Here is a 25,866-nt window from a genome sequence, read left to right as displayed (position 1 = left end):
AAGTTCCTTTAATCGTTACATAATTCTGCCATTCGAATAGCTATGGGATTGCACAAGCACAATCCTCTGTTTAAGCAGAAGGGGCTACTTCCTGTCAAGAGTAAGAGCCCTCTGCCAAAGAAATAATATTTCTCAAAAATCTAAGCATATGGCAGCAAACATTTTGTATATTAACAAACTTTGGCAATGAAGCCTTTCTGCCCCAACGCCCATTCACCTTAGAATCTGTGTCTATTGAGGTCCCGAAAAGGTGTCAACAAACCCCTTATACGTATCCCTTTGCTGAAACCCCTCCTTGGGAAATGTACCGACCATATAGCGTTTTACAGTTAATTAATTGGTCAAAAAAAAAATAATAAAAAAAAAATAAAAAAAACTGGTACTCAATCATTATGTGCAGAGTATTTTCACTGAAAAGATCTTTAAACAATACGCAAATCATAAAAAAACATACAGCACAAAATAATCAAATATATTCTCTATTTCTGATGATAAATCCTGCGAATGGGCAAATTCCACAAATAACAATCCTTGTCCGGGGTGAGGTGGGGGGTTGGCAGCCCTGTGAGTAGAGCTATTAGGCCTTTTGACTAGTTTAAATAAAAATAAAAATTCCAAGATTTGGATCAATATTGAGCAGAGGGTCTCCTAAAAAGGGCAGGGGGGATGGTTGCCGTCTAATCTCTCTTCAACATACCTTCAACCTAATGCCCTGTTTTAATTGTGTTCAGTATTTCTCCCAACATTTCCTTAAAGTTTCACCTTAATACCCTAAGCTTTTATGGAGACACAGGATCAAACATACCCTCTTTTCTATCAAATATGCCAATAATGATCAATATGTTAACAATGGGCAACTTACATAACTTTAGCCCTTGCTCCAGAGGCTGAGGGGTGGTGTCAATCCTGGAGGCATAGTTACTCGGCGTTTGAACTATTTTAAACAAATGGCTATCTAAAAATTTGATCGGATGTATTGGGGGAAAAAGGGCTTGGGTGGGAGCTAGTTGCCCTCCGATATCACTTTTGATTCTTAAAAAGGACACTTAAACCTCTTATTTCCAATTGGAAGAGCCCCTTCCAATTTACATGTCCACTCCTTGCATAAAAACCTTATATGTTAACAATGAGCGACTTGCATAGCTTACCGCCCTTGTCCCCGGGGCTGTCAAACCCAGAAGCATAGTTAATTGACTTTTGGACGGTTTTGAACAAAATGATTGTCTCAAAATCTTAATCGAAACCATTTTGGGGAAAAGGGACATGGGGAGGGAGCTGTTTGCCTTCTGATAAGTTTAACTCTTAAAAATGGAGCTAAAGCTTTTGGTTTCAAATCGAATGAGCCTCCTCCGAAGTTTTTACTGCCACCCATTCCAGAAAAACCTTATATTATAAAAATGGACAACTTGCATAAATTACAACCCTTTCCCCCAGGCTGTCGGGAGTTTCGTCAACTTATGAAGTAGACCCGGATCTATTTTTTTTCTCAGGGGCAGGGGGCCAATTTTGAATCCTTTTCTATGGTAAAAAAAAGAAAAAGTGACCGTGATGCATCCTGTACGAGCAGGCAAGCAAAGGCATCATACCTACTTTCCGCGCTGTTTACACTGCCATATATTTTAGGCTCTGCCATATTGGGAGCAACTCCAAAACAATCAAAATATGCGAGTCATATTGTAGGACATCAAAAATTATTTGCTTTAGGATTAGAGAGAGAGCAGGACTACTACACTTTCGAATGAGCCTAATAGTGAGTCATGAGCATCCTGTAGCATACCAATGGTGGATCAAAGGGGACCAGGGGGTACCCCGGACCCCATCAGGATTTTTTTTCGGGCGCCCTCATTCCTTTTTTCTGTTTTTCACTTTTAAAAATAAATTTGTCAGTTATTGGTGACCTTGTCACATCCCCCCCCATCATTTTGCTCATTGGCAGCCTTGTCAAATTGGGCCCTCCAAGATTTTGCTCTAGATCCGCCCCTGTAGTATATGGTACAATATGTATATGCCATTATGTAATTTCGTTACTTCTATCAAAAGCTGCAGAAATAAGAATAGAGCTTTTCGTGAATAAAGCATACATGAGAAACATAAATGTCTCTCTACGATAACAAAAGCTAAATAGCAACTCAAAACCTTAAAGCACTTATGAAACTTCATTTATTAATAAAAATTATACATGTCTATAAACTATTAAGGTTCACCTCATTCAAATCCACTTCAATTCAAGACGAAATAGAATAATTACTTAGTAAGATACAAAAGAAAAGATATGTATCAAGGATGAGTCCAGAATATCAAGAAGAAATGAGGAATTATTAAGAATATGATCAGAAAAAAGGTAGGCAGAAAAAGTCTTATTTTTTAGAAATTTGAATTATATTCATGAAATGATTACGTTGAAGCAAACGAAGTTTTTTGAGGCTATGATATAAGACAAATTAAATACCCTTAAAGCTTACTTAGCCTATGTAAAAACGAAGTTGACGTTTTATATATGACATGGAAACACGGATTAGGGGAGATAGGATTAGGGATTAAGAAGAAGTGGGAAAGGTGAGTTCAATATGGGTCTAAGTTCTGACTAAGAGCTTAACGCTCAGTTCTTTCTATTCAGTAAACAATTTATATATATATATATATATATATATATATATATATATATATATATATATATATATATATATATATATATATATATATATATATATATATATATATATATATATATATATATATATATATATATATATATATATATATATATATATATATATATATATATATATATATATATATATATATATATATATATATATATATATATATATATATATATATATATATATATATATATATATATATATATATATATATATATATATATATATATATATATATATATATAAAAAAAAAAAAAAATATATATATATATATATATATATATATATATATATATATATATATATATATATATATATATATATATATATATATAATGAAGAAATATATTTCGGAAAAAAAATTATATATTATAAAGAACTTGACTGTTTGCTTTGAAAAGGTAAATAAATATATTTAAGATTTAATTAGCCAGGATTTAGAGTGCATTCAAAAACTGTCTTTACTGGGTTTTCCGCAAAATGACCTTGCAAGAGAAAGAGAAAAACTAGTCAGGTCATAATAGAAAATGAGGTGATAACACAAAATGAAAGAGAAGAAGTCAGAAAAGCAAAATTTGAAACACTTTGCAGCAAGGCATTTTACAAGATTAACGAAGAAGATCCCTAGCATTCTCTGTTCCATGTTACTGCTGAACTTTTATATACCCTTTGTTTGAACTACAAAAAGAAAGAAAAAAAAGGATAAAGCTAGAAGGAGAAAGAATTACTTCTCAGTCCCTGAAACTCCACAATTTACAAACAACATAAGAAAAAGAATACATTCTTAAAACTTGAGTTTGAAAGGCATTTTTCCGCAGAATTAACCCTAGGTTAAATTAAGGATAAATGCTAGTCCCCTTTCTGACGATATTGTCATAAATATTATGTATTACTATTAAAATATCAACAATTAGGAATAAACTCAAACATGAAAGGCTTCATATATACACAAGAATAAGAGGTACACAAAAAATAAAAGATACACTAATGCCAGAGACGAGCCATAATCAAACTTGGTGATAAAGAAGCCAAGATTTATGAACGACATTTGTTTCAGAACTGTTTAAAAGGCAAGAAATTGGTATAAAAAGCGTTTTCAACACTAAGGTGTTCCTAACATTTGTCCATTTGTCCATAGCTACTGTGTCGTAATTTTCTTTAGCCAGATCTCATCTTGCAGATAGGGAAGCGACCGCTCAAAGCTTCCATGATTTCTAATTGCAAAATCCCATGCCTGAGATTTATTCTGACCAGTCAATCATAAACTTCGTGCTTGAAGTCGAATAATGTTCAACTCGAGACAATACGAAGGGGATTAAAAATTGGCTTTTTACTCATCCATAATTTTGATGTTATCCACAATTTGACCATGATGTGACCCGGGAATAATACATAAAAGGCACTGAAAGGAGCGTGGAAAAATTCAAAGTCCAAAATGAGCTAGATGGAAATCAATTTGGGTTCCTAACGGTCTTAACGAGCCTCGTGTTAGGTTGGTCACTAAAACACCCAAAACTTACCACGGTACGCCTAATATCCTCCGGTGGGGAATACAGGTAAAACCAAGAGCGCCACTAGAAAAATTCCCCCCGGAGGGGGGGGAGAACAAGTAAATCCCAGAATTTTCTTTTTAACAAAACTTGATTATATTTCTTACTTTCCTCTTGTAGTTGATTTTTTACTGTATTCGTTTTGCCCAGAGAGGGCATACCTCCTGACCCGTTCCTAGTGGCACCCAGGAATGAAACTACTAAAAGACTCGTTAACACAGTTAGAAATGCTAGCTACATCTTATATGCTAAAGAGAAGATTACAGGGAGGGATAGCAAAACCAAAATTAATCTTAACTACTGCATTAAAAAGGCCATGCTGTCGTCAGACAGGGGTGGATAAACAATTAATGTTTGGGGGGGGGAATCGATAAAATTTGACTCCCCAATTGGTATTTTCGCCCCTCTGACCCTGTAATTAATACAATTTTCGATCTTCTAGAGGGGCTCGTGCCCCTAAAACCACCCCCTGGATCAGCCCCTATCGTCAGAAATAATATATTATTCACTATCTTCTTCTTCACCTGGTGTGTGCAGTTGGGATTCAAATTCTCTTTCCACTGACTCCCATGTAGTATCTCTCCATTCTTCAGGGATACTGTTTGGGTTAAATCCGTAGTATAGTTCGAACTCGCATGCTCTGTTAACAAGAACCCACTTCCAGAATATACCAGATTCAAGGGCCAGATTAGGTTGTATATTCCAGTTTGGGTATATGCTTTTGTAATCTCTGTATGAGACGAACTGCCATCGAGTATCTTGATTCTGAAATGAAGTCCCTTTTGCAACGTATGCTGGGCAATTTTCTATCATGGCATCGTTAGAGCCTTCAGAACTGCAATAAAAATCATAACTTTAAAATTATTTTATGCAAAAATACCTTACTGTTTACGAATAAACTGAAAACAAACGAGAATTAAATATTATTTCTCATGATTTCCTGTAGTTTTCATGCTAATGACGCGTAGCCCCCCCCCCTCATCACTTTGCTTTGCGAAAATTACAATTACATGTCTGGAATTAACAACACACAAATTAGGATATTATGTTTCGGCGCGAACAAAAAATAGAGAAAGGATTTGGCAGAACTAAAATGCCAAGTAGGAAGATACAGACTCAAAGGGTCGAAGATCACACATCGCACCACGGGTACACTTAGTTCCTAACTCAGAGGAAGGGGGTAAGAGGAGGGGTTGGAAGTAAAAATAGAAGTTCTTCAGACTATTTTTTTTTCTAATTCTACTGGAGAGGGGATGGGCGTCTTAGAACTGGTCTTAGGGAAGAAAATTCTCCCAGGCAAAGCAAAACATAAAATGCTTGGGTGTCTTCAATACGACAAGCAAAACTGTTTCGAGGAAATATCTATAATCTGCTTTACGTTTATGGGACGTTTAGTTAATTTTAACTTCACATCACTAAACCCGAATAGTTTTTGTCCGCTTTATTTTTCTTAGTAGGCAGACGTTAAGAATACAAACTCCATGAATTGGATAATTAAAATGCATCGTATCTTCAGTGATGGCTTGCCAACATCATGGTCTCATTACTACACCTGCATCCCAAGATAATCTTGTTTACCTTCAAAATATATCTGTTGAAAATTTGTGTCTACATCCGTAATTCCCAAAGTGGGATACAGGCCCCACCAGTTGGGCATGGAAAACTTGGCTGACTATACCTTAGAGCCTTATTTTGAAAAAAAAAATTTTTCATGTGAAGGACGTCACATTATATGCATTTAAACAGCAAAATCGATGTATGATATTATCGCAATAACGTCGTGAATTGTGTAAAAGGATTTTTATGAAGACAACATTTTATGCCTATAGGACAACCTGAGAAAAATACCAAGTTGGTGTACCAATACCAGTGATCTTTAAAAGACCACTTAAAAAATACATGTAAAATTTTGAACAATGAAATTCAAAAATCACAAGGGGGCATCAGAGTTTTAGTAATATCTAAGTGGGGGCATGGACCGAAATCAGTTGGGAACCACTGGTATAGAGTAATTAGTACAGTTAGATTTTATTCCGTTAGGTCCCTCTTCCCCAATGGACCCATCCTCTCTAAACAAATTTACTTTCTACTTATTAAATACAAATTCAGTATTTAGTACTGCGGTTGAAACTTGTGGCCTGGAACCACAAATTAGATTGTTTGTTTTTTTGTCAACCGGAAAACCAATAGATTGTCACGTGCCTTATGATGTATCAAGGAGTTCAAGATAGGAACTGTAAGTAAGAAGAAAATCGGCCCATTAGTAACCAAAATTCTACAAAACGGAATTTTGATAGCAATAGGTACATCAAAGGAATTGGCTTTATATGCCAATTAAAAATGTAAAGTTCATTGAAATTAATGTTACCCATTAAAAGATACGAGCCTGAGAAAATTTGCCACCAAAAAGTAAAGCGATTTTATTGACAATTATCACCATCAGATGCAGTAAATCAGAAAAACTCACTGGGGAGGTTTCAATTTCCCATCTGCAAAAATGTGGAATTTTGGATTTTTTTTTATCCAGAAGAAAGATCATGGAGGCGTGTTGTTTGTTGTTTTTCTTCCAGGGGTGATCGTATCGAACTAATGGTCCAAGAATATAAAGACATGGTTTATTCGAACAGAAATCAAAAGTTCTAGTGTCCTTTTTAAGTGACCAAAAAGAATGGAGGGCGATTGGCTCCCCTCCCACTCCTCCTTTCCCCCAAAGACATCCGATCCAAATTTTATGACAGCCATTTGGTTGTTCATAGCTGAAATATGCCTTTGGGGATGAAAAGATCCCCCAAGTCCATGGGAAAAGGGAAGTAAGTTCTGCAATTTCCCCTTTGTTCGGATATAGTATTTTTTATTGGGAACTATTCGGCAATTTTCTGGTTGAAAATTTTCTGTGGGGGGGGATTTCCAAGGGGAGAATTTTCTGCCCTTTTCACCCTTTCCTAACCGCAAAAGTCTAAAGATTGTTGCATCATTTGTGTTTTATTGAAAACTATATTTATCTTCAACACTATGCTTTTGTATTTCAAAACATCGACGAAAAATAAATAGAAAATCACTATAAAGATGACTATCAAGATAATCAAGATGACTGGAAAGAACTAATGAAAATAAACTAAATATTTATTATATTACCTAGTATATGTTACTGCGATTGTCCGAAATCTGGTTAATGTCGACATTCACCGATGAATGTCCGAAATTATTTTCCTCTTTTTGAATTCAATCAGCTTTGTCAGTCTTCGATGGTAAAAGTTAAATTTAGGTTATAAACCTTGTAAATGGGTCAGAAAACTAACCTAGCCTAACCCAACCTTACCTGTCACCATCAAACCTTGTATAAAACAGACAAAGCTGACTAAATCCAAGGACAAAAAAAAGAAGGCCGACATTCACCGGTGAATGTCGACATTCTCCAATTCCGGACATTCACAGTAACATATAATGATGTTAATTCTTGGAAACTTAGCAATTCAAATTTTTATTCACTGTAATTTCTGTTTTTAATTTCTACTTTTTCACAGTGATAAATCCTGCGTGTAAAAAAGGGCAAATTGCATAATTCACAATCCTTACCTTGGGGGCTGTGGGGGGCATTACATCCCTGGAGGCATAGTTACTAGACATTTTGACTGTTTTGAACAAAATCACTTTTTTTAAATGTTGACTAATGAAAAGGGGAGGGAGCATCTAAAAAAAGACGGGGGGGGGTACTCTCCAATAGCTCTTCAATATCCTCTGAAATTTTCAACTGAATAGCCTCAGCCGATCCTCAGATATTGATAATGTGTCCTTCTGACCATCGGCACACACAAAGTGTGTTTTATTGTGTGCAGCATCCCTCTCCAAAGCTGAGGGAGGTTATGTCATCTCCATAGGCACAGTTATTTGAGCCCATTTAGTACGAAAGATATAATATTTTACAAATGAGAGATATAATCTTTTACTAGTGAACACATTATCGACAAATGAGGAGGAAAATCTTCAATTAACAAATTCTTAAACTTGCAGCATGTTTACCATATTGTTATAAATAGTTCATTGGTACAGATGCAGATATATAAGTTTGGCTTAATAGTGAAATTTTCACAAATCATAGTTTTTGCAACAAGAAAGATGGATAAAATGTATTTGTTTTGTGTGTGTGGGGGGGGGGGGAATTCAAGGTAGTTGCTGATCGAAATTCAAGGAATATTGAGACATGTTAAACTAAATTTAAAGATACTAAATACATCCTGTTTATTGAAAAAGGTGTAACTGCAATATCACGAGAACAGTTGAGGCTATGAAGATTAAACTTTCAGAACATGTTGAAGAAAGTGGTCGGGGGCCAGTCCACCAACATTCCTTTTTTTTAGCTACCCTCCCTCAAAATATGTCAGATCAAAATTTTGGAATAGCCATCTAGTTCAAACTAGTCGATAAAGTTAAATAGCTTAATCCCCAGGTATGACGTAATCCCCACAGTCCCTGGGGCAAGTGATGTAAGTTGTCCATTGTTTATATACAAGGTTGGCTATTGGGGAAAGATGGCATTTTTCATCCTGACTCTCCAAAAAGGCTAAGAATATTAAGGTAAAACTTTCAGAAAATATTGAGGGGGTGTCGTTGAAAAAGGAAGGAAGGACAGCCGCCCATCCCCACTCTGTCCCTTTAAAATCTCTCCTTAACAATGATAGAGATCTTAAAAATCCATTTTATTCGAAACATTCATAACGTCTAATAGCTAAGCCTCTGGGGATGCCATGCCCCCAAAACCCCCGGGACAAGGAATGGAAATTATACAGTTTGTCCGTTTTTTACAAAGAAATTTTATCATTATGAAGAGGGGAACGTTTGATCCTGGATGTCCTCCAAAACGACTAAGGGTATTGGGGCAAAATTTTGGAAAACGTTGAGCTAAATCAAAAGAAACTATATGTATCCAAGTTATCAAAAGGGCCTATCTGAAATATCTTAGGAATAGGTAAGGGTATTAACTTGAGGCTTTCAGGGCCACTACTACTACTCCTACTACTGCGGCTGCAAATAAGACTGATTGTGACTGACAACTGCGACAACTTGCACTACGGCATTACAAATGTTTATTTGTTACGATGGCATTTAAATTTAATGACCCTCGTGGTTTGAATTTGGGACTTGTGGGTTAAGTTTCTAATACTGGTTGTGGCATCACTTTATTGGTAATAACGGTCCTGAATAGCAATATTGATTTGTTCCATTTTCAAACTGATCGTGATGCTGGTGAGCTGTATTTGCAATCCTGCTCTAAAAGAAGTTCATTTCATTCCATCCCAATGTACTCCCTTTTTAACAGACACTTTCTCCAATCCTGCTTAAATTTATTGGCTTAAGTTGCCTAAATAGAAAAGCTGAGATTCTACATAAACATGGTTTTCTTACTTTTCTTTGCAATTTATTTACATTCTGCAAGGGTGCCTTGCATTCAAATAGAACTATTTGTTTCTGTAGCTGAAAGGAAAATTCATCTAAGTCGCTACCATCTCTATCAGACGGTTCCACAGGGCATACATTCCTATGTCTGATACCCTTCACCTTTTAGTTATTAAAAAAAAACATCTAGAAACATATCTAATTTAAGGTCGTTCGATTCCATAAAAAAAACACCCTATCTAGCCCATTACAAGCTTTTTAGTTTGTGTGGCGAAACTATTCAGAATTAATAGGGCGGTCTTACCATGACTTACATAGAAAAACCATTCACCTTCTCCAGTTATGTGCCAGAGAATAAGATATAATGGAATTTATATCGATAGAAAGTGTAAACTTTGTTTTTTTTTATTGAACGGAGTAGAATTTTCTTTATATAGTTCAAGAAAGGCAGTCCCTAAAAATATTCTAGTATAACTGCTTGGAAAACATTAAAAATCAGCTCAAAAGAAGTCTCCTCGAATAATTTGACAGCTTTTGAAGTTTCCTGTAGTGCTAATTGTCTTAGCTGAAATCTTTGCTGAAACAGGATGCACATTATTTAAACTGTACGTACATTGATTAGACAGTGTGTTGCTTAACAATTAGTAAGGGATTATAGGTTTCCTTTAGTTTAAACTAGCCTCTCGTTAGCTTGTCTAACTGTTGAAACGTCAGGTTTTCTATCAATTTATGCTAAAATTGCTCTGGAATCTCCCTGTCATGCCTGGAAAATTTGGTAATGCGTCCTTAAATAATTTCGGAGACCACACTGCCTTTCCATGACGATAAAATAAAAGTTCAAAATAGGGATAAAATCCTTTTTAATAGACAGTGTATAGTAAATTCACGAAAAAATACCAGATATTTCGGTCACATATACAGTGACCGTCATCAGTAGTAAAACAGTTTTACTACTGATGATATATATGTGACCGAAATATCTGGTATTTTTTGTGAATTTTTTATACACTGTCTATTAAAAAGGATTTTATCTCTATTTTGAACTTTTATTTTATCGTAATGCGTCCTTTGTCTTTGAGGCAGTCAGCCGACACTGAGACTCGCAAAGTGACATTTTTTGTATCAAACATCCTTCATCAAGCTAGAATAGCTCTACTGTTCAGTTTAAAGCGTGGCTAGAGTGACTAGGATGGAATCATAGCTGGTGTGTATGTGGGATGAGAGTCCTAAAGATAGTTATTTCTGTTGTAAGACACACAGAAAAAGCCTTCGGCTTTTTCTTAGCTAGATATAGTAAAGAACGGACCCTAGTTGCAACCAACGTCATCAAATAGTTTTACTATAACGTCATTTACGACTATAACCTACGATTATGACGTCATTCATTGTCGTGTATACGAACCTGCAGTTTTGTTTGTAAAAAAAAAACATTATTTTATTTAAAATATTTTTTTGTTAATTACAAAAATTAGATATGTTTTCAGAATAACATTTTACCATTAGGACTAATTTAAAAATTGTCACCACTCCTGAATCAGCTGGAACTCGCGATTTTTTCTCAATTGCCAGTTTTTTTTAAGGTGCGTTTTTAGTTTTTGGTTACTGTGGACTGTGATTCGTCCTTTACTATGTTACAGCAACCGCTGCGACCATGAAAAACGTACCATTAGATTCCTTATTAAATGCTCTTATTAAACTTGTTAAAATCAAATGTCATATTAAACTTTTTTGACAATGCAACCCCACCCTTTATAGTGCAAAAACAAGTTGTGATTGTTTCCCTTAAAGGTTTTAAAACTTCTGTTTTTCTATATGTATTTTTCATATCACCATCTCTGAGACAGACTTAAGCACATACAAAGAAAGGGTATTTTGGCCACAGTTTTGTTCAAGTACAGTAAAGGCAAGTTACACAAAAATATATGGACATGTCGCATAAATCGTGGAATTTAGAAGGGTCAGGTCGCCTTCCCTATAGCACCTGAATCTGACTGGACGCAAGTGTTATCGCTCTTAATGAGAGGGGAAGAGCATTGAATCCAGCTTTTTTATGTGACACTTATCTATAAACAGGAGTCAAAATAGTCCCGATGCAGAAAATGAGCGTACCCGCAGACACACATAGCCTATACCTGTGGAGTAGGAAACTTATTTGAATGTTAATCAAGTTGGTTAGGGTAAAGGCTGTATGATGCTTAACAGAACAAACAGTAGTCACCTTAAATGAAAGAATAAAAAAACAATAGAAGAAACAAGAACCTAATAACATACCAAAAAGGAAGGGATCAAAATAAAAGGTGTAAAAAAGCAAAGGAGTAAAATAAAGTTACCTAATTAAAAAATGAGGTGTCAAAACCTTCTCATTACATAAAATGGGCATAACTTTCCGGGTTGCAGCGGTAGCTAGCAATCTAGTAAGAGACGATCACGTCCAATGCTAAGACATATAATATACCCATAACTCCTAAAAATAGAGTCAGATCAAAACAAAAATACACCATTAGAACCCTTATTCGAAACCCCTATATAGGAAACTTACCGTCCTTTGGCATGAACAACAAGGGAGATATATTGACTTGAAAATCAAGAAAAATGGCAGCTACTACAATATTCTGCATAAATGGCATACTTCTTCTTTTTTTTATCGAAAAATAGCCTGTAGTGGATGAAATATGGATGAACGTTCATCATGTTGGCTAGAGCTAAGGCTACACGGTATTCTACAGAATATAAATATCAAGAATCTAATGGAATGCCAAAAAAGGAAAGGAATCAAAATAAAAGGAATAAAAATGAAGAAGCGAAATAAGTGAAGGAGTATAAGAAGTTAATGAGTTGAAAACGAGGGAACAAAATCGTTTCGATCTATGAATTGGACATACCTGTATTTAGCAATGACCTATAACCGATAAGGTTTGGTTGAGTGTTCAACAGGTTTGCTAAAGCTAAGGCTGGGCGGAACTCCACAGAACAGAAATATACAGAATCTAATAGAATACCAAGAAAGGGAGGGAATTGAAATCAAAGGAATAGATAAGTGAGAGAGTAAGAAAAGGGAATGAGGGGAAAAAGCAAGGGGCTAAATCTTCTTGATACATGAAATTAGCATACCTGTATCCAACGATGACCTGTGGGCGATGAAATTTGGTTGAATGTTCATCATCATGACTAGAGCTAAGGCTACACGGTGCTCCACAAAACGGACAGCAGTTACCACAACCAATGAGAGATTCTATGAGGTACTGCACAGCACGATTGATCCATATTCCTTTTTCTAGAATCGAAAAGGGTTATTAAAAACAGTGAAGGAAAAACTTATTTAAAGCAAAAATGTTTGAAGTCTAACCTTTCGTTATGATTACGCATCGGTATTACAGTAATCTTCCTTTATATAACTGGTAAGTGTTTGTAACACCCAGCCAATTACACGAGTTATAAGGCTGTTAACTGAAGCCGGCGTTTCGCCACAGTACTTTTAAAATCCGTCAGTTGGTTTCCAAATGCAACAAGAGTGTATACACTCGTGTTTGGTGCTATTTTGTGGCGTGTTCGGTATGATACTAGCCAAAGAGGCTATCGGACGGCATGCGTAAAAAATGTACAAAAACACATGCCGAATGATCTTTGTGAGGATGAGAGAAACAGTATTTTGCACTTTCCCCCGAACATGTGACGGAAACCACTCAGAAGTGACACCAAAGTGAAAGAAAAATTACACCATTGAAACCGCCATTGTCAGAAAATCTAGGACTTAAGATTTACTGCCCCTACCTTGAGTAGCAAGGGAAATATCATTTTTACAAGGCCAACACTGATGCATCTTTATTTATGCCCCAATAAGTGATTTTTACGTAGAATGTCAGGAGAGAATTAATTGGAATGAAAAATAAAATATCTAGTGGCAAATTTAATTCATGAAATATATCATGCCACAGAAAAGTGGGGTTTTCTGCCAATTTCTGCCCCAAAGTATAAATTTTGGCTCCTAAAAGGACCAAAATTCTGAAGATTACAGTTTGTTATCTTGAAAATTTAAGAAAAAAGCACTTCAGAATGGATAGCACGATTTTCGTGTCTCAAGTGGATAATATGAAACCGCTAAACCTGGGATCCAGTGTCTGTAAGAGCAAGGGTTTGAGTCCTGGTGTCGCTGATTATTCTTTTTGGAACGGGGGGCAGCGGTATGATTCTGTAAGGTCAGCCAGCGTCAACCAAGCTCTAAATGGATACCTGGAGAAATCTTGGGGAAAAAAACACCGGAACCAAACATTGCACTCCCGGCCGAAGACAGAGAACCAGGAGATCGATATCTGCGCGACGCGGATCATTGGTCAGCAAGTGAAAATGTTGCATAAATGGTATTATGCAGAACTTTTCAGTTACCAAAGAGGATCTTATGCAGGTGGTACCGAATCAAAAGGTCAGGAAAAAGAACTGACAGGGAAGCGAATAAGGATTGATGACACACTAGAAGATGGGAGAAAGATTTAAGGAGGTTTTAGGTCAAAACAAAATTAATTCTGAAACTATCTCTATGGATAGACACTATCCCACAAAACAGGACAATACTATAAAAACTTCATGGTTTATTTATAAACAAAATATCAACTGAAATCAACTGATCAACTTCAAAATCACTTCATACAAAATTTATAGTTATTGCATTGACTATTTTTAGATCCTTCTATTCGTCGGGTAACTGCGACCACTGGAATTGCTAATCGTAATTCGTTATTACTTCATACTTTTTTGAACTCGCATCGTTCCGATGTTATTCTACGTGAGTTTCAAGTTCGTAGTTTGATCATTTCAGTTTATTTTTGTGTCCATGAAAAACTGCAACACACAAACATTTAATTCTATAGAGGCAGCACTTCAGCGCAGCCTAAATAAAGAGCGATATGCCTTCAACGTCTTATTTTATTGATTTAATATTTTCCTGTGTACCTTGTATGGAAGGCGTGTTCGCAGAGACTTCAGGGAGAGCTCAATCGGTTGGAAAACTGAAACTTTGAGTACTCTTTGTAAGAGTCAAAAGTTATTGGAAGGCAATCAGCCCCCCCTCCGATCATGTCCTTTTTTACTAACCGACCCCCTGCAAATCCCCAAAACGTCCAATTTCAATTTCAAGATAGACATTTGCTGAGTCAGGTAGTCGAGTAAAATACTTTTTCGGAGATGACACAATCCCTATAGCCCCTGGGTCAAGGGCTGTATATAATGCGAATTTCTAATTGTTTGCATATAGGTAATATAACGAAAAAAATAGGCTTGTTTAATGTTGAGCGTTACGCTGGGTCAAAACTCAGGGATCATTCTCTGGGTCAAAATGGTCAAGCATTTTGTTGTGGTAGGTGGGGGCTAGGGGGAATGGAAATGAGGCAAAAACTTCGTGTCCCTGACCTGTTTGTAACTTCCATCTAAAAATCTTTGGGCTATGAGGAGCCTAAGGTACAATAATGTTCCAGTATAATTCCCCATGCCCCTACCGAAAAAGGAATAGGAGCCCAAAAAAGCCAATCAAATTTTGTCTCGATTTGCTTAAAAATTTGTATTCGAACGTCCCAGGGCTAAGGAGCCCTTAGTGTCGATGAAGGAATAGAAAGAATATTGATTCTCCCAGAAGTAAGGCCTGAAAAAGCGTCAGAAACGGGAGTAAAAGTATTTTCTTGGCAACTTCTTACGGAAGGAATGGCCATAGAAACATAGGAAAGACTTATTTGATTGGATATTGGGAATTCTAGCACCCCTTTTACGGTCCAAAATGATAGGGTGGCCTCCAGCCTTCCTACCATGCCTTTTTTTGCTACCCATCCCCTGGGGGTGACGATAGTTTTGAGACAGTCGTCTAAATGGTATGCTTCAAGGGTCAACATCACCCCTACAAGCCCAAGAGCAATAGCCCTTATTTATGCAAATTACCCTTACAGTTAAGTTTCGGTACAAAAGGCAGCCATATTTGATTTAGTTATCTGTTCAGATGATTTCAAATTATCTGTAAACCCAGGCTGGGGATGTAGCTGAAACGTTCATGTAGTGTGGGCGGGGGCAAGAAGAATTCAAATTTGGCGTTGGAAGGGCCAGCTGGAAACTTATTCACTGTGATTCACCAATGTTTTTGCAAAATACTCCGCATATCCAGTATCATGGGACGGCTTTGAAGATCAAGTCGACACTTTCAAGAAAGGTTGAAGGAGAATGTACCTCTAGTTTTGACTTGGTGAAGGTAGCAGAAGAGAATGAAATGAAGATTTTGGTTTACAATCTATTTAAAATCCTCGGCACTATGAGCCCCCGTTGGACTAGATTCTGTTCCTGGTGAAGCAAATATGTACACCGAGAAACACCATGTATACCCGGGTTACCCATTTAGAGTATCTGCATTATCTCGAAAACAGCTTGAGGGATCAAATTGAAATATTTAGGGGTATTTAGGGAATAACTGGACTTCAAATGTAGACTTGGGGAGGGGGAGGGGTCAGGCTAATCGAAAGAAACTATGTATCCAGGTTGTTAAAATTGCGTTCCTGAAACATCTCGGGATCGACTTGTGGGGATAAATCTAAAATTCTTTCTCATCGTTGGAGGGAGGAGGCAAAGAGACTCCAAGTGTGGATTTAGAGGTAGGGGATGTGGGGACCGAAAAATGAGTATCTCCCACTGGCCTTAAATTATTAGCACTATTAGCCCTAGTGGAACTTTGAATCTGTTGAGGGTGAAGTAGTGAGGTGAATTAAAAGACAATACATTGATCCAGGCTATTAAAATAGCAAACTCTGTTAGGTTTGAATTAAAACTTCATTTTTTTTTCTTGTTTGGGAAGGGCAAGAAACATTCAAACATTATGTTGAAGGAAAGGGAAAATAGTGCCAAAACTTTTAGTCCCCTAAATATGGGTTCAACCGAGGGACAGTATTTTTCTTGAAAGCTTGGAACTTATGTTTTTAAGCTTTGAGGTCTAGGCAAGGCCGTATCCAGGAAAATGTTAGGGGGTTTGACCCCCCTTCTCCCCAAATGTTTGTCCGACTCGTAAAAACGTAACAAAAATGAATATAAAATTTTTTTTGAAGGTTTTTTGAAAGTATTTTTTGCCCCCCCCCCCCCCTGATAAAATCCTGGATACGACGCTGGGTCCAGGGGAGACTTATGCACAGAAAACGATCGAACGCTGTTTTTCCGGAAACAGTCTAGTTGTTTGTTGTTGTTTTTTTCAATCAGCTAAGACTTATCGAAAGATAAGATAAGACGTAATACTTTTGTTCAGCCCCATTGATTCACTTAGAAAGTTTTTTTTTCATCCTTTAGACCCGATGACTAATATTTGCGACACACATGAATAAAACCTTAAATTTTCCCTCTACAATCATCTGTTAAATGATATTCGTTAGGCCCCTACATAGAAAATAAATTTGAAACTTATTTTGGTTGTATCGGTTTCTGAAAATAGAAAATGGGCCAAAGATTTTTTTTCGTCTCATTCAGCTTGTCAATACATTATTCTCCAGTTGTCTCACGGAAGTTTAGCATTTGCTAAACCTCTCGTGGACGAGCCTTTTTCATAGACTTGATTTCAAACGACCACTTGATTTCAACGACGACTGCTCTTACAAAGCGAAGGAACACGTTATTAAGTAACTTCTGGTAATGTGTTTTTAGCTTTTTACCGATTTTTCACCCACATTTTTTTCTTTATTTGGCGCCCTCTACTATCAAAAACTGTATAACTGCATATGGCGGTCTTTTTCTTTAAAATCTGAATTCACGATTTTTCATAATTTCTATGGTTTATGTAAGTTTCCACTTAAATAATTCAAACGATCAGATTTCGTTGTCGATCAGATTTCGTTGTCGAAATACTAATTAGTATTTCGTGATAAACCGAACTCATAGCCATCCTTAAAAAAAATAAAAAAAATCCCATGATTCATTTAATAGCACATCAACATCAAAATAGCACAACACATTAAATGAAATGTATAACTATATATGGGTACTTAAGTATTAAACCTACTCTTTTATATACTGTATATGGAATGTCAAACTGGAGATGCTACAGATACCGGGAGAAATACCCACCAGACTCGTTATTTCGAGACCGCTATTAAGAATTGGAATGCAAAGAGTAGTTTTCATTACGTTTACGATATTTAAACTGTTATTTTTGGGGTTGGGGGGGGGGGAAAGAAGGTACCTAGGTTAGGTTACGTATTTAAGTATTTAATATATGGTATGCTTTACCCCCCGACCCCCCTAATGTGCAAATATATAGCCCAAATTTATTTATAAACTATTATATACTCATCCTATTTTATTTTATTTTATTAGCATTAACCAAACTTGACTTCTTTAGCAATATATAAAAGAGTACGTTTAATACGCAAGTATGGGTTGTATTAGATGAATTTAAGAAGCGAAATGTTTCATTCTCATCATCTTTTTCTTTATTTATCTTTACGACCGATCCAATTAAGACAAGTCATACAAACTCTTCAATATTATTATTAATTATAGTAATAATAATGTTATAATATAATAATCATATTAATAGTAAGCGAAGACTGGGAGAATAAAAAAAATGGCGTGTTGTGCTTTTAACCCGCCCCGCTATCGCTTTTCATAAAGATTCGTAAAAAAACACTTTAGAACTTAGAAATATTTGATTTAGGAGAATTAATTTTTCGGGCAAAAAAACAAAATTAAAATTTCTTACCGGAAAATCTATCAGCATTGAATCCCTCTAACTCCTTGGCAAGAATCTCAGCAAACTCATAACCACAAGCTAAGTTCAAAAAAGGGGTCATATTTTCCGTTTTTAGAATCATGCTTTGCTTCGATGAAGTAGACATTTCACTCAATACTTCTGCGACACTAATATCTGACTTCGATTCACTCAAGATATTATCGAGCACTGTCCATAGTGATTGGTTTATGCTGTCTGTTCTTTCAAATATAACATGGCAGAACTTTTTCCGATTCGATCTTTGACAAGGGTCACACAAACACGGTTTATTGAAATAGAATGTCATTTTAAAGTGAAGCCAGTCGTCAAGGTGCTTTCTGTACTGATGAATAAGTTTCAGGTAGAATTAAAAATCCCCAGTTTCTTGCGTTGCTCGTAGAAGAGCGATCTCACAAGTTTTTCTATTAGTAAATTCAGAATTCTTGTTCTTGAATTCTGTTGCGAGAACACGATCGATGCTTATTTCAATCGTCTCTATAATTCCTGGAATATAACATTACTCAATAAACTTGCCAGCCGCCGTTGAAGCTAAACTACGACTGGCACAAAGGCCTAAAAAAGACTTCCTAAAATAATTCTTTCTTCCATCTATTTTACGGACAGGATCATTGTTGTCCAAATAAATGCGTCTAAAATTTTCTAATGCCCGTACAAAATTGCCAAAAATACACAAAGTAATTCTAGTGCGAATTATAAAGTTCTCCCTGATGAATTGATACATATAGTTACCTAAATTGCTCTTTATACCATGAAACAGGTGGTCCATTATGCCTTTCCAATCTTCTAAGTGAAATTCCTTTTTTCCAAGTGCCCTTTCAGTTTCACTTTCAAAAGTTTTAATAAGATCACCAATTATACGTTTAGTGGCCTCAGGGTAAGAGGACTGATCATACAAAGGCGATATGTCAATATCTTCCACTGCAAAATCAGTAAGAAATTCTTTGTGCTTTAGCTCTGCTTTCAAACACTTTTTGCATTTTCTGCTATAGTTTTGCAAGAGATATTCCCTCACAATCTTTTCAAAGTCAACTTCCTCAATCCTTTTGAATGAATGGTCTTTGATTTCGTTTAACAGATGAGCCCACTGCTTATCAAACTCTTCTTCTGCTTCTTCTTCACCCAAGCATTTCCCCTGTGACTTAAATTGCTCTACGAGGGAAGTAATTTTCTCCTGAAAAAATGTTTCTAGACCTACTTCCTTCGAAGGAATTTCACGCTTACTCCTTTCTCTTTCTGCAAAATCATTCAATGACTCTAACAACTCCGCTTTCGTCTTCATCATAAGATGAGCCACTGATGATTTTACTTCTTCGAAAAAAAGGCGCTTCGATATTGGGTCGTCTTTCAAGTAATTCTCTATCTTCTGGAGCATTTTATCAGGAATGTCTTCAAATATGTCTTCTAGTCTTTGCGTGTAAAGTCGTAACGACGGTATTTCTACGCTATTTGATATTTCAGTTTGAAAACCTTCAAGATACTTTTTCAGCTCTTGACGCGACTCCCATTCAAGTTCAGCAAATTTGTCATCCAGTGCTTCCCTTTTAAAATCTATCAAAGAATTTTTGAAGCTGTATAAAAAATCTTCTGCCAAAACTGCATCCCATATTTGAAAAACTTTTTTACAAAAACTTGATGGGGTTTGGCTTTGATTTTGACTCAAAGACAAAAGAATTGACTCTTTTACACTGATCACCTTCTCGGCATATCCTTGGTTAATTGCCGCCATAGGCAGCGTACCATCATAAAGACAGGGAAAATATATATGATTCGTGTCTTCATCATAATCTAAAATATCTTTGAAACTAATCTCAGTAGTCCCGATTTCAGACTTTGCCGCAATTTCTGTTAAATCTTTAAGAGCTTTTTCAAAAAGTTTCCTTTCATTTGCTAATTTCTGATAATTAGACGGGTCTCCGGTATTTTGATGAACAAATAGGCACAACCAGAATATATTAGATACTGGGACAACCAGAATAAAAAGTATTTCCTTTCATTGTGATGAAGTATCAACTGTTGAGCAAAAAACTGGACAAATTTTGACGGCAGGAACGTCGCTTGACGTGTTCTGATTATTTTTTTATGCTCTTCTAGCAACACAATGTATTTTTTAACTGACATCTCTGCTGGTTTGTCCGTTATACGCTTCTGTTTTTTATGAACATCATTGTACTCCTTCCACAGACTTCCAGACAGTGGAAGACTAGAGAGTTCATGTTTGACTATTTCTTTCGCTAAAATTTCAGCAGATCTTTTCCCATCTTGCATATGTTTATTCGAGTCTTCCAGTAAGAAGTTCAAAGCGATAGCTCCTTCTTCCCAATCTGAAAAGTCCTTTTTCTTCGAACTTCTGTTTAAAACTAGGGGTTTCAACTTCTGCACAATGCGAGGCTCTGTGTCTCTGATATATTCACAATTGTTCATTGTTGGCAGTCTTTTGATCATGTCTCCAGCATTTACCTTCTTATCAGAGACAACAATTATGTTTGAATGGTATTTAGCTAACGCTAATAGAATGCACTCAGTCTTAGCAAAGGAATTACCAACAATAAGACACAAAATACTTGATTGCTTAGCGACATATAGCGCTAAGTCCATGTTGATCTCAGCGTTTCCACGCATATTAACAATAGCTAAAGGCTCAAAGTTTTCATCCCTACCTGGAAGTAGCCAAGACAACTCTAGAGAACCACTTGAAAAATTTCGGGGAACATCGTCTTCTTCATAATTTTGAAAAGGTTCATTTCCTTTAGGGAACAATTTGTTAACTAGCTTTGACTTAGAGAATGGCAAATCTCCGATTTTTATGAACGAGCAGTAGACGAAACTTCCCGAATGGACATCATTTTCGATATACGATTTGCCCTTTGATGTTTTCCAACGTTTCAATATATTCAGTAGTGACCAATTTAATAAAAGATACTTTCTAGATGGATCTTTAATACAAAACGGAATTGAATATTGTAAAACAGCCAACCGTGAAAATATTTCTTGTCTTAAGAAATCATCAGCAATTAAAAGAAAACAATAAATCAAGTCCATAGAATTGTATTCCATATTTGATTTTTCAAACATAACTTCATTTCTAGCATCCACAGAGTTGTGCAAGAGTTTATGGAAAAATTTGAAGACAGTTTCTGCGAATTCCTTCACTCCAAAGAGTGTACACATACTAAACTCCTTTACTTTTTCAAGGGACAATTTTTGTTTCCAGTAAACCGACAAATGGAGCTTTTCAATAATCGAAATAACGTCTGTCTCTGAGGGCCAAGAAATGCTAGATTCATTTTCACACCGATCTTTGTTTTGCCAGGTATTATTTTCCATATTATCGCGTAAATTATGGATTAGTTTGTTGACCTTAAAATTAATAGGGGAGGAGGAAATATCAGAATTCAGGTTTTTATCAGTCTCGTTGATTTTACTAGCAGTAGATTTTATGTTTTCAATATTTTGCATAGCTGTTGCATAAGTGGTACGATTCATAACTGTGGTAATTGAACTTTCTTCTCGAAATCTCTTCTCTGACAGTTCGTGATTTACTAAAGCTGTGAGAGTGGATGCAGGAAATGTGTTACAATCGATAGACAAATTTCCATCGTATGTTAAAGGTATAGCAGTATCTTCCGGACTAATGAAACTAGTTGGGACTAATGAACTATCTTTTTGGGCTGGTCTATAGGTGTCGGACTTTAGTTGATTTACTGCATTATTCATTATGGATTTCGTTGAACCTTCCACTACGTCTTCTTTAATCTCTTCATAACTTTCTTCTTTTGAGCCTTTTTTGGTTAATGTATTATCATCCAAACTTCTCACGGAGGCGATGAAGGCTGAAGAAGTGTCAATTTTGACATTCTTATTTTCGCTTTTAAATTTGCGTACGGACGAACCTTTCTCGAAGAAAATTGCGTCAGTAGTCAAAGAATCCTAAAAAAGAAAAAAAAGAAGAAAAAATTTAAGCCATAGAAAATGAGTACTGTTTAAGATGTTTTTACAAAAATATTAATTAAATTAGGCTATGCGTTTAGGGAAGACTTCAGAAGTTGCGCTACTCATGACAAGATGGTAACTTCCGAGCTTAAAAATATCGATTACATGTAGTCCCCGAAGCTTTGTCAAAAACTGGCGGCACGCGGATGCCAAAAATTTCTGACACCGAATTATTTGCTGAGATTACTGAGAGGAAATTATTAGGCAAAATCCTCTATTCAATGGCACATGCAAAAATTTTGGACTCTCCTCAAAATATTTTTGAATTTACTCGTCTACTATAGACTTAAGATTATCTTCCACTTGTTTCTGTCCTCTTCACTACAAATCTACGATATAATTATTTATAATTTAAATGAATTTCGACTAACCCTGATATTCCTCAAAAACCATAAGAAAACAAATTACTGCGTGAAATGTAACACTGGGCCACTTCTTCGAACCCGATTTTGGAGCCGTTTTCACTGAAATATAAAATGGGCCAAAAATTTAAGTAATTTTTTTTAACCAATCAAAATTTTGAGATAGTAATTTTGTTCAGCGTAGTTGAAGGGCCCGGAAATTTTGTCTTTGAGGATGACAACCACCACACAGTCCTCGGGGCAAGGGTTGTAAAGCAAGGGGTAAGGCGTGTTTTTATGGAAAAGGTGTCGTATAAGCTTTGGAGGAGCCATTAGCCATTTTGCCCAAATTCTCCAAAGATAATATAGCGATGCCTCCGGGATTATAGGTTATAACCCAGGGGCATATAAGGTTTTTATGAAAGGGATGGTCGTATGAATCTTGGATAAGGCTCATTTGAATAGAAATTTAATGTTTTAGCTCCATTTTAAAGTCAAAGGTAATAGGACCGTAATCATACCCCCCCCTCTTCACTCCCATTTTTCCTAAACGCTTCTGAACAAAATGCTGAGTTAGCCATTTTGTTCAAAATAGTCCAAATATCAAATAACTATTGTTCTGGGTTTGAACCCTCCCCCTCCAGCCCTCTAGGAAAGAGGTATAAATTATGCTAGTTACCCATCTTTGGAGGAGGCTCATTCGATTGGAAATCGAAAGTTCTCGCACCCTTTATAAGAGTCAAAAGCGATCAGAAGGTACCCAGCCCCCTCCCCCTCGCACAGCTTTCCCCAAATGCATCCAATAAAAATTGTGAACATTTTCTTCAAAATAGTCAAAAATTCAGATAACTATAACCTATGGGTGGAAATCCCCCTTAGCAGCCGGGGTAAGGTTTTTAGCTTATTCAAGTTGTCCATTGCTAACATATAAGGTGTTTTTGGAAGGGGTGGTCGTATTAAGTTTGGAGGGGGCTCATTCAATTAAAAATTTTAAACATCTAGTTCTTTTTTCAGAGTCAAAAGTGATCAAAGACCAACCAGCCCCCCCCCCCCTTCTAAACCCTTTTTTCCCCAAAGGCATCCGGTCAAAATTTTGAGATAGCCGCTTTGTTCAAGATAGTCCAAATGCTAAATAACTATGCTTCCGCGGTGGACCCCCAACCCCCGGGGAAATACAGCGAGTTATGCATGTTATGCAAACGCATTTGATTGAAATTGAGAGATAGCCATTTTATTCAAAATAGTCCAAAAAACATATAAAATTGCCTCTAGGGTTGGCAAAAACACCCAGAGCCCTGAGGCAAGGGTTGTAAGTTATGCCCTGGGGGCATAAACGGTTTTTATGGAATGGCTGGTCGTATAAACTTCAGATGGGGCTCATTTGATTTGAAATCGGAATTTATAGTGCCCTTTTTAAGAGTCAAGTGATTTGAGAGCAATCAGCCCCACCTTCACGCCCATCATTTCCCAAACGCATCCCATCAAAATTGTGATATAACAATTTTGTTCAGCGTAGTTGAAGGGTCTGGAAATTATGCCTTTGAGGATGACAGCCACCCCACAGCCCTCAGGGCAAGGGTTGTAAGGCAAGGGGTGTTTTCATGGGAAATGTGTCGTATAAACTTTGAAGGAGACTAGTTTGATTGGAAATTGAAAGTTCTATTTCCCTTTTGAAAGAGTCAAAAGTGATCGGAGGGCAAATAGCTCCCCCATTCCCTCTTTTCCCCAAGTACATCCGATATAACTTTTGAGATGGCCATTTTGTCCCAAATAGTCCCAAGATCATATGATAATGCCTTCGGGGTTGACACAATCGCCAGAGCCCAGGGCAAGGGTTGTAAGTTATACCTCAGGGGCATATCAGGCTTTTGTGGAAGTGGTGGTCGTATAAATTTTGGAGGAAGCTTATTTGATTGGAAATTGAAAGTTCTAAATTCATTTTTAAGATTCAAAAGTGATAGGAGGGAGACTAGCTCCCTCCGCCTTCCTTTCCCCAAATGTATCGGATAAAAATTTTGATATAGCCATTTTGCTCAAAATTCTCCAAAGATCATATAGCAATGCCTCCGGGATTGACGCAACCCCGCAGAGTCCAGGGGTAAGGGTTATAAGTTATAACCCAGGGGCATATAAGGTTTTTATGGAAGGGGTGGTCGTATAAATCTTGGAGGAGGCTCATTTGAATAGAAGTTGAAAGTTTTAACTCCATTTTTAAAAGCCAAGACTAATCGGAGAGCAACCAGACACCCCCCCCCGTTCATGCCCTTTTTTCCAAAATTCTTCTGAACGAAATGTTGAGCTAGTCATTTTGTTCAGAATAGTCCAAATATCAAATAACTATGGTTTCGGGTTTGACCCCCCCAACCCTTCCAGCCCCTGGGAAAAGAGATTCTTCTCTTTCTCTTTTCCTTTCTTCACTACAAAATCTGTCAATCGTAAATAAAACGGATACTTTTACTTGTTTTCATAATACCAGGTCAACTAGTAATCTTGATCACGTTCTTGTTCTTACTTCTGGTTCGGTTTCTGGTTTGATTGGAGTGGCTGTAGATTTACCGATTAGTGATCATAGACCTTAAAAGTTTTCACTTTCAATTGTAGGAATTCCTCAGCAAAGAAATGAAAGAAAAAATCAACCTTGGAGATCTAAGTTGATTTGGGATCAAAATCTTGTTGATTCTTAGAGGGTATGTGTAGATTCTGAAGTTTCGAAAGTTGTTGTACCTGATTATTCTTGTCTTAAACCAGTAGAGTCTAAACTATTAGATATAGATTGTACATTTTTCAAGACTGTCCATTGTCCTAAATTTAATGCAGGTATAGTTTTGAGAAGAAAAGATATTAAGTAGGAACTGAGATACCTTATTGATTTATTAACGCGGATTTGGTTGCGGCAAATAATTTCGCCAAGTTTAATTATATCCGTTGGCGAGACATTGGTAAGCCCCCAGATCAACATGCGTTTTTTGAGATGAAAGCAAGTAAGGCGGCATTCCAAAGAGAATTCTAACGGCATAAAGATAATCTGATAAACGTTGCTTCAGAAAAAGTTGATGATGATCAGCAGTCATTGTGGAGAACTTTAAAAAATAGGAAAAGAACTGGTTCAAATAAAATCTCTAATAAAGCCCCAACAGAGAAAATATGGGTGGACCATTTTTCGAATGTAATGTCTTTATGTAATGATA

General features: G+C 36.4%; 2 protein-coding genes across 2 annotated transcripts in view; both read right to left on the bottom strand.

Annotated features, from left to right (window-relative positions):
• Positions 1–3,017: 3,017 nt before the first annotated feature.
• LOC148948043 (interferon-induced very large GTPase 1-like) lies at positions 3,018–19,390 on the bottom strand. Its single transcript, XM_089095185.1, has 3 exons — positions 18,318–19,390; positions 12,719–12,881; positions 3,018–5,048 (listed from the first exon to the last, which is right to left on the bottom strand). The coding sequence occupies exons 1-3, from the start codon at positions 18,631–18,633 to the stop codon at positions 4,715–4,717; spliced, it is 813 nt and encodes a 270-aa protein (XP_088951311.1). The 5' UTR covers positions 18,634–19,390; the 3' UTR covers positions 3,018–4,714.
• Positions 19,391–20,234: 844 nt separating this feature from the next.
• Positions 20,235–25,866, bottom strand: part of LOC148948042 (uncharacterized) — a 38,356-nt gene continuing 32,724 nt past the window's right edge. The window contains exon 8 of the mRNA XM_089096071.1: positions 20,235–22,274. Within this exon, the coding sequence (XP_088952197.1) occupies positions 20,235–22,274 (2,040 nt within the window). The remainder of the gene's footprint in view (positions 22,275–25,866) is intronic.

Source organism: Artemia sp. Qi Xiang Cuo, chromosome 10 (genome assembly GCF_049724085.1).
Source record: "Artemia sp. Qi Xiang Cuo chromosome 10, ASM4972408v1, whole genome shotgun sequence".
NCBI classification, from domain to species: domain Eukaryota; kingdom Metazoa; phylum Arthropoda; class Branchiopoda; order Anostraca; family Artemiidae; genus Artemia; species Artemia sp. Qi Xiang Cuo.
Note: the sequence above shows the minus strand (reverse complement) of the source record. Positions and strands in the feature narration are given on the sequence as shown.

Excerpts from the sequence above, each read along its gene's own strand:
- LOC148948043 (XM_089095185.1), bottom strand. The coding sequence starts at position 18,633 with ATGACATTCTATTTCAATAAACCGTGTTTGTGTGACCCTTGTCAAAGA. Across the intron at positions 12,882-18,317 it reads CAATGCTGATAGATTTTCCG|AAAAAGGAATATGGATCAAT; the intron begins GTAAGAAATTTT and ends TTTCGATTCTAG. Across the intron at positions 5,049-12,718 it reads CAGGTCATCGTTGGATACAG|TTCTGAAGGCTCTAACGATG; the intron begins GTATGCTAATTT and ends TTTTTATTGCAG.